The 15,326-nt window shown below is 40.2% G+C and overlaps 2 gene segments (V, D, J or C); one reads left to right on the top strand and one right to left on the bottom strand.

Annotated features, from left to right (window-relative positions):
* Window positions 1-781: 781 nt before the first annotated feature.
* On the bottom strand, window positions 782-3,745 carry LOC144467422 (Ig kappa-b4 chain C region-like). The segment is given in 3 exon segments: window positions 782-1,283; window positions 2,463-2,514; window positions 3,710-3,745. Coding segments are annotated over 3 exon segments (417 nt in total).
* Window positions 3,746-6,769: 3,024 nt separating this feature from the next.
* LOC117263795 (immunoglobulin kappa variable 2-29-like) lies at window positions 6,770-8,167 on the top strand. The segment is given in 2 exon segments: window positions 6,770-6,894; window positions 7,111-8,167. Coding segments are annotated over 2 exon segments (327 nt in total).
* The last annotated feature ends 7,159 nt before the right edge of the window (window positions 8,168-15,326 follow it).

Here is a 15,326-nt window from a genome sequence, read left to right as displayed (position 1 = left end):
CCAATTTTAATTCAACTTTTTAGCTTAAAAGTTTTAAAGTTATATTTAAGTGAAACACACTGAGAGGTTTCCAACAAACTAATACCTGTTCCAATGACACATGAAAACAGAATGTAGTACAATAAGACATTAGCAGTTCCATCAGTTTCATTTTATTTAAGATTGAGTGTTTTATGTAGATTCAATGCACCCACGTGTAGACTTTGAAAAATATGAAAAATGCTATTTTTATATACTCTTTATTTTTCTCATTGATGGGGTTTTAATTTCAGATCTCGATATCTTTTTAGTTAAAATCTTTGTAGATGTATTTTAAGGACTGACTATATGGTCTTGATGCAAATGAATGTTCATGAAATAGGAATCCTCATTCACCTCAGGGTGAAGATATACCTGGGTGACTTTACACAAAAAAAATCAGCAACACCAGCATTAAATATTTGACATAAGAACATCATTAAAGAACCATGTTATATCATCTTATGCTGATGATAATCTCCAATTTGTTTCTAATCTTTAAAACTCTATTAAGTCATTTAGATTTAACACATTTTAAAATAATTTCATCAAAATGACCCTGGTCCATAATAATACTGCTAAACAGAGACACTGTCAGATGAACCTCAATGACAAAGTGGATAAGTGCCGTTACATGATTCAAGAAGTCATTAATAAAACCATCACCAGCAGTGAGAAAATCTAACTGTGACATGGGTTATAATCTTGTATCCCTTAACATGTGGGAGAAGGGAACTGTTGCAATAACAATATTCAGACAATGTTTATTTGCTTATGTTTTATTATACAGCATTAACAGCATAAGCACTATGACAAGAATAAAAACATTGCTGTTTCAAGGTGAGAACTGTTAAACTGGTCACATGATAGAAACACAGAGAGCAGACTGAGAGCAGTAGCAGAGTAAAACCAGCAGCAGAGTCCCAGTGAGTCAGGTCAGGACTGGGAACACTGGTCTCTCCTCAGTGTTTCTGAGAGTGGAGTCTGGGAGCCCTGGGTGGCCTCACAGGTCACAGAGCCCACCTTCCTCCACTGGTCTGCAGGGAGCCTCAGGGTGCTGCTCCAGCTGTAGAGGCCATCCTTCTCCAGCACCCCAGGGCTCCTGCTCTCCTCCCAGCTGCTGCTGCTGCTGCTGCCGTCCACCTTCCAGGCCAGACTCCAGTCTGAGGGGAAGCCCTTGTTGGCCAGACACATGAGCGTGGCCTTCCCCTGCTGCAGCTCCTCACTGGAGGGGGGCAGCACCGTCAGGGTGGGACGGACATCACCTAGGAGACACCAATCAGCTTAGAGGACAGGGACCACACAGCTGTCAATCAACCATCAGACACTTGGACACCTTTACTGTGTGAGAGTTGATTTTCTCCTTTAAGGAGTTTCTGTCAGATGGTTTTTCTGCTCCATCAGTCACTCACTCACACATTGTTTCACTTCCCTTTAAGAAGCCTCTCATGCAAATCAGCACAGAGAGAATCATCATACAGAATGACCTCAAATATATCAAACTACACTGGACATAAAATATCAGAATTTGGAAAAAATCTTTCTTATCCAAAACCTTGACTAACCATTACGTATTAATGGCATATTTAGTGGAAACAGAACCAAAAGTAGAAATTAAACAGATGACAATCAAATGTTCTTCGTGTGGATTTCAGTCATCATTAAAAGAAGTGTTAAAAATATTTTCAAAATCTAAAACACTAGATGACAAAATGAAGTGATCTTGCACATTTTCTAATACCCACTTTTATCTTCACTCTGTTCAACAATATTTAACAACTGATTCTGAATTTGTTCTAAAAACAGGTATTATTTAGGAGGAAAATTTAGATATAATATCAGAAAACATTTGAAAAACAGGTTTGCAGTTTTATCATCTTTATATTTCAAGATTTTTTTTAAAATCCCAGTGTGATGGAATTTTGTGAAGCCACTGTGAGTCACTCTCCATGGTTAAGGAGGAGAATTAAAAACATGAATAATAAACTAAACAAATCAAGTTTCTTTTAATCTATTGCAAATATTACAAATCAGAATTTAAAACATAACAGTATGGTATCTAGTATTTGTGAAGAAACTTACTTCCAACATCCAGTCTGGTTCCTCCACCAAAAGTCCACCACAGTGATACAAAGTCATTGAGCCGCCGTACAAAAACCTCTCACTGTAAAGAGACACGGCTCTCTGACTTTGACACACTGAACTAAACCTACAAGCACCCAAATGCAATTTTACAATTTAAGTTGGAAATAAGGATTTATCATTGAGTTTAATTTGTTATTTTCGTCCAATGACCTTTTGATTTTCTATTTCAAAATCAGTCTGTCTTTCAGTGCAAAATATTTCTGTAAAATTAAATAATAATATAGAAGTTCCAGAGTGCTGAGTATAAAGGCAGGAAAAAAGCTCTTCAATAAAAACAGGTTTTTGAAAGTTTGACTTACTTCCAACATCCAGTCTGGTTCCTCCACCGAACGTGCACCACAGTGATACAAACTCATTGAGCCGCCGTACAAAAACCTCTCACTGTAGAGAGACACGGCTCTCTGACTTTGACACAAACAAACTCACCAAAATCAGTCTCTGTTTGTAAGATCTTGCCAAAAACATGAAAGCTGACAATAACACAGAGCCACAGAATTCCAGAATGCATGTTTTTGATATGTTTTTTAATTTCAAATGCAATTTTTGTTAATTTTCTCCAGCAGTTAATTAAAATAATACAAAAGATTTTAGACTTGATAAGGTTAGAATGATGTCATTGGCAACCTGCGTAGAATTTCTATTTGGCTTCTAGTGCACCAAAGGTAGATACAATGCACACAGCACACCTTTAAAAACATACAGAGTGTACAGCATACAATATACAGTCGTGCAAATGGATGAGGTAGCAGAAAATAAGTTCTATAAATAATGCAAGAAAACAGTTCTTATTAAATAAATGTTCCCTGATGCAGCTGTTCTGTGTTCAATGCCTGCATGGAACAGGGAATAAATGACTTTTTGAAATGTTCCAGCTGGCCCTTAGGTGCCTAAATCAAACATTTTGAAACAAAAGTTATCAAGTTGTAAAACATATATCAAATTGGTATGGAGATATTTCTAACTACGCTCTGATAAATATATTGATCCATTGATAGTCAGCATCATCAGAGTAATCCAAGTCCCTGTTGGAGTCAGTCAGAGCATTTCCATAGAGAGCCACTTTGCATCAGCAGCACCATGCTCCAGTGCTCTGGGAGAGTTTATAGTCCTGAGAGTTGAACACTGGATGACTGACAGCTGTCCTTCATGACAACAGAAGCCACAGAAATCCTCCTCATCAAAAACATGACTTTGATCTCCGTCCTCATCTGGACTCTCCTCTGCTGCTGCTTCACAGGTAAAGTCCAGAGAATCAAACTCCTCTCCTCTATCAACATCTGTCCCTCTGAAATGAAGCTGACAAAACCATGATGCTGCTTTATGTTTGTGTCTCTGTATCCTCAGAGTCCAGAGGTCAGGTCACAGTGACTCAGCCTGGAGCAGTGAGCTCTGCTGTGGGAGGCTCCGTCACCATCACATGTAGGACCAGTCAGGATGTTCATGGCTCTAACGACTTAGCCTGGTACCAACAGAGAGATGGAGAAACTCCTAAACTGCTCATATACTCTGCCAGCACTCGAGAATCAGGGATTCCAGATCGTTTTACAGGCAGTGGATCAAACTCTGACTTCACTCTGACCATCAGTGGAGTCCAGACTGAAGATGCAGCAGTTTACTACTGTCAGAGTTTTCATGTCATCAACAGTCAGTACGTGTTCACACAGTGAAAAAGCGTCATACAAAAACCTCCCTCAGTCAGACTGAACAGAAACTGAGCTGACTGCTGCAGCTGGAAGCTACTGCAGAGACAGATACACTTCACTGAGGAGACACACACACACACACACACACACACACACACACACACACACACACACACACACACAATGTCATCATTTAGATTGAACATTTAACTGTTGTTACTTTAACATCAAATGAAACATTCATCAAAACAAGTGAAACAACAAAAAATGATCCTGGTGGAAATCAAAGTAATTTCTCGATCACAGCTTCGCACCATCATTCATAACCCATTATAATCTCCTGTTCTCATCTGATTTTCCAATAAATCAAGAGGAGCCAAGCTTGGACGGTTAATGAGAAAAGACTTGGACATGACCTATGACCTCTGCTTCATACTGCATCACAGCTATTTGAACTTTATCCATTTAAAAGGAAACACAAAGACACATATCAGCATCAGAAACATTTATGATCAAAAGTCACTCAAACTGGAAATTTTTTCACTCTGTTGTTATTTTACAGATCACAGACACACACATTTAAATTCTTTGTTTGATTCCACCAATTACATTAAGTATGGCAGGGAGTCAAATGCAAAAGGGTCAAGAAGACAATACTGGTCACTCATGGAAATACATAGCATCTTCTCCTCCATACAGCCAAGCTGCTTAACATGACTTTGATCTCCGTCCTCATCTGGACTCTCCTCTGCTGCTGCTTCACAGGTAAAGTCCAGAGAATCAAACTCCTCTCCTCTATCAACATCTGTCCCTCTGAAATGAAGCTGACAAAACCATGATGCTGCTTTATGTTTGTGTCTCTGTATCCTCAGAGTCCAGAGGTCAGGTCACAGTGACTCAGCCTGGAGCAGTGAGCTCTGCTGTGGGAGGCTCCGTCACCATCACATGTAGGACCAGTAGGGATGTTCAAGTTTGGAACAACTACCATCTTTTAGCCTGGTACCAACAGAGAGATGGAAAAATTCCTAAACTGCTCATATACTATGCCAGCACTCGAGCATCAGGGATTCCAGGTCGTTTTACAGGCAGTGGATCAAACTCTGACTTCACTCTGACCATCAGTGGAGTCCAGACTGAAGATGCAGCAGTTTACTACTGTCAGAGTCAACACTACATCAACAGTCAGTACGTGTTCACACAGTGAAAAAGTGTTGTACAAAAACCTCCCTCAGTCAGACTGAACAGAAACTGAGCTGACTGCTGCAGCTGGAAGCTACTGCAGAGACAGATACACTTCACTGAGGATGGACACACACACACACACACACACACACACACACACACACACACACACAGATCCATTTAGATTTAAAACCTTAACTTTCCTTAAACTTTTAACATGCCACTTTTTTTTTTTTTTTACATACAAACACAAAAAATACTCACAAGAAAAAAATGCAAAAAAACAAACAAACAAAAACACACACATAAGACAGCTGTTGCTCAGAGGCAGAGCAGGTCGTTGACCAATTGGAAGATCGGTGGTACGATCCCCAGCTCCTCCAGTCTGCGTGTCGAAGTATCCTTGGGCAAGATACTGAAACCCAAATTGCTCCTGATGGCTGTTCCATCATTGTGTGGGAGCGTGTGAATTGTTACTGAGTAGCAGATGGCACCTTGTTTGGTAGCCTCGGCCACCAGTGTGTGAACGTGTGTATGAATGGGTGAATGTGACTCAGTAGTGTAAAAAGAGCTTTGAGTGGTCAAAAGAATAAAGAGGCACTATACAAGTGCAGGTCCATTTACCATCTGAACAGGAAGGTCCTCAGCTGCCTTTTGAAGATGTCCACAGGGTCCACTTGTGTCCAGCTAGAGTGAGTCCCAAAGAACTAAAGTCCCAATTCAAAGCCACAGTCACCTTCACTGTAGTGAGGTAAAACCGCAGTTTGTTCTTATTCACAGTTCATACATAAACTTACCAAGAGTAATACACAACAATTCAAATATAACCCTTCATGGACCGGTCAAACAACACAGGATGATCCTCCAGGTAACCAGTGTTCAGTATCATGTGAAACCAAGTGAGCTGTAGGAGATAAATGGATGTTTCACCTGGCTTGACCTGGCTGACGCACTTTGCACTTTGTGCTGTCAGGTCCACTTGTGTCCACCACAAGATGTCTCTGACCTTCTAGTGTTATAGGTCTGTATCACATCATTAGTATAAGAGGGTGCTTGACCATGTAGAGCTCTTAAAGTGATCAAAAGTTTCTTGAACTGGATTATTTATTTAATGGGAAGCCAACAACAAAAATGAAGTCAAGTGTTATATGAGATCTTTTTAGGGACCTGGTCAAAGGCCATATGACAGCCCACTGGACCACTGGTGATGCATGGATGTGAAAGACATGGCAAAACAGAGTTACAACATGGACAAAATGAATCAGTGTATAAAATAGAAACATCTGAACACTTTAACATCTGAACTTTAATTAGATGTAAGATAATATATATCCAAATCTCAAGCATCTTCTTCAAGTAACACCTGGCTCTATTAACAGTGGACTCATTAGATTTGAACAAAGGCATTTAACTACAGACCGTTGGTAGCTTTGGCTTCTTTCACATCACTCATTGTACATTCTGTACTATATAGAAAAAAAAAAGTGATTATCAACCTGTGTAAGATATTAAAAAAATATTGTGAACTAAGCCTAAAATCTTTTCAAAAATACAATTCAAATCATCTTTTCTCACAGCATGGTGAAAAACAAATTCAGCAGATTTTAACTCCATTATGACAAAGATCATTTAATCTCAGTTTTTTATTTCATACCCTATTATATAATACATTATTTAAATAAGCAGTGCTCTCAGCATTGAAAGGAAACACCATGATATGTTGAGGACAGCTACAGCTGACTGACTCTGTGTGTTTGCATATGTGTCCTGCCTCTCTGCTCCCAGCTGTTAAGAGACCAGTGTTGATCAGTGGCTGTCCAGGCCTTTCAGAGCCACTGACACGCTGACAGCACCATGATGATGTCACTGATTCTACTGCTGGCCACCCTGGGGCTCCATGTTCAGGGTGAGACTCTCTTCTGAAAACTTTGCTTCAGGATGCAACCAGGTTCACCTCAATGATGTTCTGCTATGATGGAGAAACACTGAAACAAGCAGCATTTACCTTCTTCCATCTGTTCTCCATGTTAAAGAAAAGATAATCTTCTGTCTGGATGTTGATCATCTTTCTCCAAACTGGATTTGTCTCAATAACCCTTCTGCTCTTTTTCATGTTTTCCAGATTCATCAGGAGAAATCATCCTGACTCAGTCTCCTGGATCTCAGTCTGTTGTTCCAGGACAGACTGTCTCTATCACATGTAAAGCCAGTTCAGATATGAGCACCTACCTTCACTGGTACCTTCAGAAACCTGGAGAGTCTCCCAAACTTCTAATTTATCAGGCTACAACTCATCAGTCTGGTGTTTCAGATCGTTTCAGTGGAAGTGGATCTGGAACTGACTTCGCTCTGACCATCAGTGGAGTTCAGACTGAAGATGCAGGAGTTTGTTACTGACTACAGAGTGGTTACAGCTGGCCGTTCACACAGTGATACAACGTCGTACAAAAACCTCCTCACTTGGAGAGGAACTGATCTGACTCAACAGCTGCACAGACACTGAAACACTAGTTGTATATTAATAGTTCTAATGATGGTTGTTGTGTAAATAAGATACATACTCAAAAAACTTAGATGGAGACATATAGATTGTGTAATATTAACACAAATAATTAATACATTTCTGAAAATTAATGATATTTCTCTCTAATTTTAAGGTAAATAAAAAGACAACAATACCAATTTTAATTTAGCTTATTAGGATAAAAGTTTTAAAGTTATATTTAAGTGAAACACACTGAGAGGTTTCCAACAAACTAAGACTTTTTCCAATGACACATGAAAACAGAATGTAGTGTAATAAGACATTAGCAGTTCCATCAGTTTCATTTTATTTAAGATTGAGTGTTTTATGTAGATTCAATGCACGTACATGTAGACTTTGAAAAATGTGACAAATGCTATTTTTATATACTCTTTATTTTTCTCATTGATGGGGTTTTTATTTCAGACCCTGATATCTTTTTTTTGGTAAAATCTTTGGAGATGTATTTAAAGGACTGACTATATTGTCTTGATGAAAATGAATGTTCATGAAATAGGAATCCTCATTCACCTCAGGGCGAAGATACCTGGGTGACTTTACATGAAATGGTTAATGTTCTAAAAAAAAATCAGCAACACCAGCATTAAATATTTGCCATAAGAACTTCATTAAAGAACCATGTTATATCATCTTATGCTGATGATAATCTACAATTTGTTTCTAATCTTTAAAACTCTATTAAGTCATTTAGATTTAACACATTTTAAAACAATTTCATTAAAAATTGTTGACGACGGCTTTCCAGTTTGTAAAACATGCCGCAAAAAAGTCGCGGCCAAAGGATCAAACACGAGCAACATGATACAACACCTGCGGGACAACCACCCAGCTTTACATGCGCAAGTAAAGGTAAATGGACAATAACTGGGTTAAAATACGTCAATCTCAATTTATCTAATGTAACATTGAATTAAAAATTATATGTTAGCGTGTCATTTGCAATTAATGCCATAGTGGTATGATATGAGTTGGGCTTACAGTGCAACGTGACAAGCTAAGGCATGTCTCTTTTTTGATGGATAGTTTTGCAGTTTGTGTGCACACAGCGTGAGGTTGTAATGGTTTTGGGTCTGTGTAGCTCTTTGGAGTGAGACGACAGGCAGAAACTCACATCCACACGAGTGCGGGATTTCACAAATGCTTGTCGTTTATTTTTACATCAACTTGAAAACACTCCAAGCTTACCAAGCCCGGTTGTTACGGCTACTACATTTTCATACATGAACAAAATAGTCGCCACACGTACTTATAACCATCAGTGTTGTGTTGAGAGATAAAAGAAAAAGCAGGAGCACATAAGTATACGTCCGACCAGCGTTGGGTGCGCTCAACAGACTCAAATCATAACAGGCGCTGCTTGATGACGTTGCTGCTAAAGGCACATTTCATATATTCGACTGTTACAAGTTCAAATCCTTGTTTTAGTCATCAGACTGTTTCAGTGTCAGTGTACAATGTGGAAGATATACGTAAGTAAGTAAGTAAGTAAATTTTATTTCTATAGCACTTTTCACAGATAAAATCACAAAGTGCTTTACAGCAAGAATAAAAAGCAATAAAATACAGACAGAGACAACACAGAAAAACACACAACGGCTCAGAAAACAGATAAAGTCACAGAGGCCTCAAAACATCAACATCAGTAAAAAGCCTGTCTAAAAAGATAAGTTTTAAGTTCTCTCTTAAAGTCCGCACACCAGAAGCTGCTCCTTGACAAGTTTATTCATATGTTATATTTCGGGCTCTTGCCCTTCATCAGACATAAAGTGAATGTGAGTACACCTCCATATATACAACCCCTTAGGGTCACCTGACACAATCAGGTGATAAACCACAGGTGTTAGAACAATCATAATATTATCAAACAGAAAGGAAAAATATATTTCTGATTGATGAGAAACAATCTTTAAATGCAGTACAATACAACAGTGCCAGAATACCACTTTACAAAGATTCTATTAGAAAATCTTTAAGAATTTGTGCAGGTATAAGGCCTGCAGTGCAGATATAAATATAAATATAAATATAAAAATATCCCACACACTTTAAATATCACATAAAGAGAGCATCAGGTGAAGACCATCATAAATTTATGCGATATTAAAGGGAAAAAAATATTCTGCAGAGGCGTCTCTAACAAATATCAAACCACCGCAATATGGCAAATGCAGACAACATGAGAAACATGGCTCACACAGTAGTAGCAGAAAACAATCAAATCCAACATCATACCAGCTACTAAGGGAACAATGTAAACACAAATGACAAGTTCCTATACCCATAACAATGAAAATGAAAATGAAGCGCACAGACCACACACATCATAAAAAAGGCCTCAAGTCAAAATCAATATTAAGGCCTTTGGGAGCCAAAGTGTCCAGGGTATATATCCAAAAAGCTTCTCTTTTAAGTACGAGAGAGTTAATGTCACCACCACGTGAGGGCTGTTTAACAAGTTCTATACCTATGTATCTGAGAGAGGAGACATTATGAGAGGCTTGTGTGAAGTGCACTGCCACTGGACTTCTGGTGTCGTGGTTTCTAATGTTAGATCTATGTTCTGAGATTCTAGTTTTTAGTGGTCTGGTGGTTTTACCAACATATGCCAGGCCGCACGGACACTTAAGCAAATAGATAACATTTTTGGTATTGCAAGAAATAACACCCTTGATGTTAAAAGACTTGCCATTCCGTGGATGATTGAAAGTAGAGGTTTTGTGTGTGAAATTACACTGGGTACAGTTGCCACATCTGTAATTCCCGGAGGGGACACGCTGTAAGAAGTGTGGTGGAGTCACAGGTGGCTGATATGCTCTCACTAACATGTTTCTAAGGTTTGGAGGTCTCTTGAACACAACTCGAGGAGGTGTGGAGAAACATTTAAGTGAAGGATCAGAGTTGATGATGTGCCAATGTTTTTGAATGATGTTTTGAAGTTCTCTACCAAGAGGTGAGTACTGGATCACACAGTTAACCTTGGGCTCAGTTGCTATAGAACTAACATTGTTCAGACACTCAGATTGGGATACAGAGTCAAAGCAGCTGCGAGCTTGTGCCACCCATTCATGTTTATATTGTCTGTCTTGAAAACGTTTTTCCAGGTCAGAGGCTTGAGCATGATAGTCCACATCCGAGCTGCAAATGCGGCAGATATTTTGATTGATATTTGATTGATGCGCTGTTTGAAATCTTGTGTTGGATTGTGATTAAGTTTTTTATAAAAGGTGGTATTATTCAATTGTCTCTGTATCTCTTCATCATATGCAGCACGGTCCAAAACAACAATAGCTCCCCCTTTAACCGCGCTCTGAATAATCACTGTCTTGTCAATTTGTAAAGTTTTCAGTTCATGCCTTTGTTCCTTTGTCAGGTTATTAGCCACCTTATATTCCCTCTTCTTTTGGAGAAGGAGGGAGACATCATTCTCCACTTTTATTTCATACTTACTTTTTGGTCCAGCACCCAGCACTAAGTTTTTTTGGGATGTGCATGCTACCTTTACCCTTTATAAGTTCTCTCTTAAAACCTTCAGTGGACTCTATGCTATGCAGAGTCAGGGGTAGTGCATTCCAAAGGCGTGGAGCACTGGCCTGGAAAGAGCAACCTCCTCGTGTTTTGAAATGGGTGCGAGGGACCATCAGGAGTTTCTGATCTGATGACCTTAGTGAACGTGAGGGAGAATAGGGTCTCAGTAGCTCAGTGATGTACAAGGGGGCTTGATCATGGAGTGCTCTAAAAGTAAGTACCAAGATCTTAAAATGGATTCTAAAATTAACTGGTAGCCAATGTAGGGAATGTAGAATCGGGTGATCCCTTTTCTTAGACCCAGTCAAAAGCCTTGCTGCTGCATTTTGCACAGTCTGAAGGCAATTTACAGCCTTTTTGTTAAAACACATAAAAAGTGCATTACAATAATCAATGTGAGATGAAACAAAGGCATGAATAATCATCTCCATTTCAGTTCTTGAAATCATGGACCTCAGTTTTGCGATATTCCGCAGGTGATAAAAGCAGTTCTTCACCAACTGTTTACAGTGGAGGTCCAAGGACATGTCCTTATCAAACACTACTCCTAGATTTCATAAGATAGGTTGGACAGAGAGGCCTAACAGACCTAAATGCTGCTTTATGAGGGGAATGGCACTGTCTGGGGCAATAATTATTGTTTCAGTCTTGGCAGAGTTCAGTTGAAGAAGATCGTTATTTAGCCATTTTTTGATGGCAGTCAAGCAGGCAGTTAAATTATCTAATTTGTGCAGCTCGGTTTGCTTTAAAGAGCAGTAGAGCTGAACATCATCAGCATATAGATGATAAGAGACATCGCTGAACTCTCTGATGATCTGTCCTAGAGGGGTCATGTAAAGCAAAAAGAGAATAGGGCCAAGAACTGATCCCTGTGGGACCCCGCAGGCTAGCCCTGTCATGTCTGATAAAAACTGATTGACATGGACCAAAAAACTCCTGTCAGTCAGATAGGACCTGAACCAATTCAAAACAGTACCTGAAATCCCACATGTGTCTCTGAGTCTATTTAGTAAGACTTTATGGTCCACCGTGTCAAATGCCGCGGTGAGATCTAACAGTACCAGGACTGTGTATTGACCAGAGTCTGCTGCCATCAGGACATCACTTGAAACTCTAATTAAGGCAGTCTCAGTGGAGTGTTTTTTTCCGGAAGCCTGATTGGAAGGTATCAAAGATAGAATTTGTATCAATAAAGGCAGTTAGTTGTTCGGCTACTACCTTTTCCAGAATTTTAGCCAGAAAAGGGAGCTTTGAGATGGGCCTATAATTTTTCAAATCAGCGAGATCCAAGTTTGGTTTCTTTAATTTAGGTTCCACTACTGCCTGTTTAAAGAAAGCTGGGACAACACCTGTTTGGAGAGATTGATTAATAATCTCTACAATACAAGGGCCAATAGAGCCAAGAGTTTTAAGAAACAATGATGTTGGGAGTATATCCAGAGGGCTAAAGGACGGTGTCATGGTGGCAAGGAGAGCACTGATGTCTGACAGTGAGACCAAGGAAAACAAGGACCATCTACACCAGGGAGGCTGAATGGAGCAAGGGTTTGAACCAGCTAGAGGGATATTGGCCCTGATGTCATTGACCTTGTTCACCATAAAGCTGGCAGAAACATTACAATACAATCAGTCTTAGAATAGGCGGGGGCAGAGAAAACATCAGGGGATGTAATAGAGCTGATGGTATCAAACAGAAACTTAGGATTTCTCTTATTAAAAGAAATAAGTTGGGCAAAAAAAGCAGCTCTTGCAGTTTTTAGCATATTATTAAAAGCTAATCTCAGATCCTTGAGGTACAACCTGTGGACCTCAAGCTTCGAAGCTTTCCACAGCCTCTCCTATGATTTTGAATCTCTTCATTTATCCAAGGGCAGGGCTTCCTAAGAGAGGTGGATCTAGATTTTATTGGAGCTACTATATCAAGAACAGACTTGCATCAAAAATTGAAACACTGTACCGGTGAATCCACATCATCATCATCATCACTGTTTGAAACAGGCTTGGCATCAAACAAGGAAATAAAATTATCAACAACAGGCTAACTAATAAAACGACTCTTTCCCTGAAAAATACATGGCGGGTGCTCCTCAACATATGCCATGTCAAAAAAGACACAGCTGTGATCACTGAGAAGAATATCCTCCACATGTAGATTTTCAACTTTCAAACCATATGAGAAGACAAGGACCAGTGTATGTCCCTTAATGTGTGTGGGACCAGAAACGTGTTGCACAAAGTTAAAAGATTCAGTGATATTTAAAAGCTCAGCAGCAATGTTAGATGACAGATCATCTAGGTGAATATTAAAATCACCAATAATTAGAGCCTTATCCAATTTGATAGTAGAAGATAAGAGTTCAGTGAAGTCAGATAAAACCCCACCAGCTGGGCCAGGAGGGCGGTAAATTAAAATACAATAAAATGGGTTATGTTCATTTATCTTAGCCACCTGAAGCTCAAATGAGGGGAAACAGTCAGAGTCCACCAACCTAATTTTGTAGAAGTCACGGAAAACAACGGCGAGGCCCCCGCCACGTCCAGTGGGGTGGGGCGTAGCAAAAAACGAGTAATTCGATGGACACAGCTCCTTTAGGTGGATAAATTCCCCGTGCCGCTGCCAAGTTTCAGACAGGAACAAAACGTCAAGATTTTTCTGGATGAGCAGGTCATTCAGGACGAAGGATTTGTTTGCGATGGAGCGTGCATTGAACAAGGCCATATTGGACCGTGAAGGCACCATAACGTCACCGCCAGCTGACTGAGATCTGACAGCGGACAGACAGCTGACCCGCGGGGCTAAGACACGCCGTGGGCAGAGGCTGCGGTGGACCTGGGTATACCAGGGAAAAAGCCGAGGGTCGTTATCCTCCTCAAGTGCTTGCAAGGGGATGGGATGCAGGTAGCTCGTGAAACTTTCCTGGCCATGCCCGGGACGAAGCCGCCTGCTCTGCCTCAGCCACACCTGAACGCCGGCCCTGGATCCGCGTTTCCGCAGTCTTCTCCGGAGTGGAGGTAGCAGCAGCCCTCCAAGTGACAGGTCAGCAAAGACAGAAGGAGGAGGTAAGAAACTGTGGCCCCAGTTTGCACTGAATTGCTCCATGGAGTTCCTGATTTGTAGCAGCATGGACCGATCATAGCACAGACTGGAAGTGCAGGTTGACAGGGCTTGTGAAATTGACAGAACAAAAATGAACTTAAACAGATGAGACGCCGAGGCAGCGGCCGTGCCAATCACAGGTGTCATCTTGCCGTAATGTCTTCTCAAGATCCTCAGTCAGTGAACATTTAGCATTAGTATTACCTCCTTTTGCTTCCTCCCATCTGTGTTGAATAAATGTTGGACTTGTCCTTCCAGCACGATGTCTGTTTCATTTATTATTAACACTGCAGGAGATATGCTCTCTATTTATTTGTGTAATTGTAATCTAAAGAGAACAAAAAGACACGCACATCCTCGAAAAAACTTCAACTGCTGGACCACAAAGAGGCATGTAGTAAAAGTAGAGTCTGCACACTACTTTTTGGTTACTTTTCTTTGTTGCTATATTATTTTTGTTATGTCGGCATGGAAATAAATGAAACCACATGAACACTCTCTAAGGAGTGTTCATGTGATTTTACACATTTATAGTGTGAAATTAATTAATGCATAAAAATCATGAAACCGTGATTATTTCTCTGACAATAATCGTACCAAGAAAATCTATAATCGTGACATCCCTAGTCCATAATAATACTGCTAAACAGAGACACTGTCAGATGAACCTCAGTGACAAAGTGGATAAGTGCCATTACATGATTCAAGAAGTCATTAATAAAACCATCACCAGCAGTGAGAAAATCTAACTGTGACATGGGTTATAATCTTGTATCTCTTAACATGTGGGAGAAGGGAACTGTTGCAATAACAATATTCAGACATTGTTTTTTATTTGCTTATGTTTTATTATACAGCATTAACAGCATACGCATCATGACAAGAATAAAAACATTGCTGTTTCAAGGTGAGAACTGTTAAACTGGTCACATGATAGAAACACAGAGAGCAGACTGAGAGCAGTAGCAGAGTAAAACCAGCAGCAGAGTCCCAGTGAGTCAGGTCAGGACTGGGAACACTGGTCTCTCCTCAGTGTCTCTGAGAGTGGAGTCTGGGAGCCCTGGGTGGCCTCACAGGTCACAGAGCCCAACCTCCTCCACTGGTCTGCAGGGAGCCTCAGGGTGCTGCTCCAGCTGTAGAGGCCGTCCTTCTCCAGCACCCCAGGGCTGCT

This window comes from Epinephelus lanceolatus, chromosome 16 (assembly GCF_041903045.1).
Source record: "Epinephelus lanceolatus isolate andai-2023 chromosome 16, ASM4190304v1, whole genome shotgun sequence".
Lineage (NCBI taxonomy): Eukaryota > Metazoa > Chordata > Actinopteri > Perciformes > Serranidae > Epinephelus > Epinephelus lanceolatus.
This window is presented reverse-complemented; position numbering and strand designations above follow the sequence as displayed.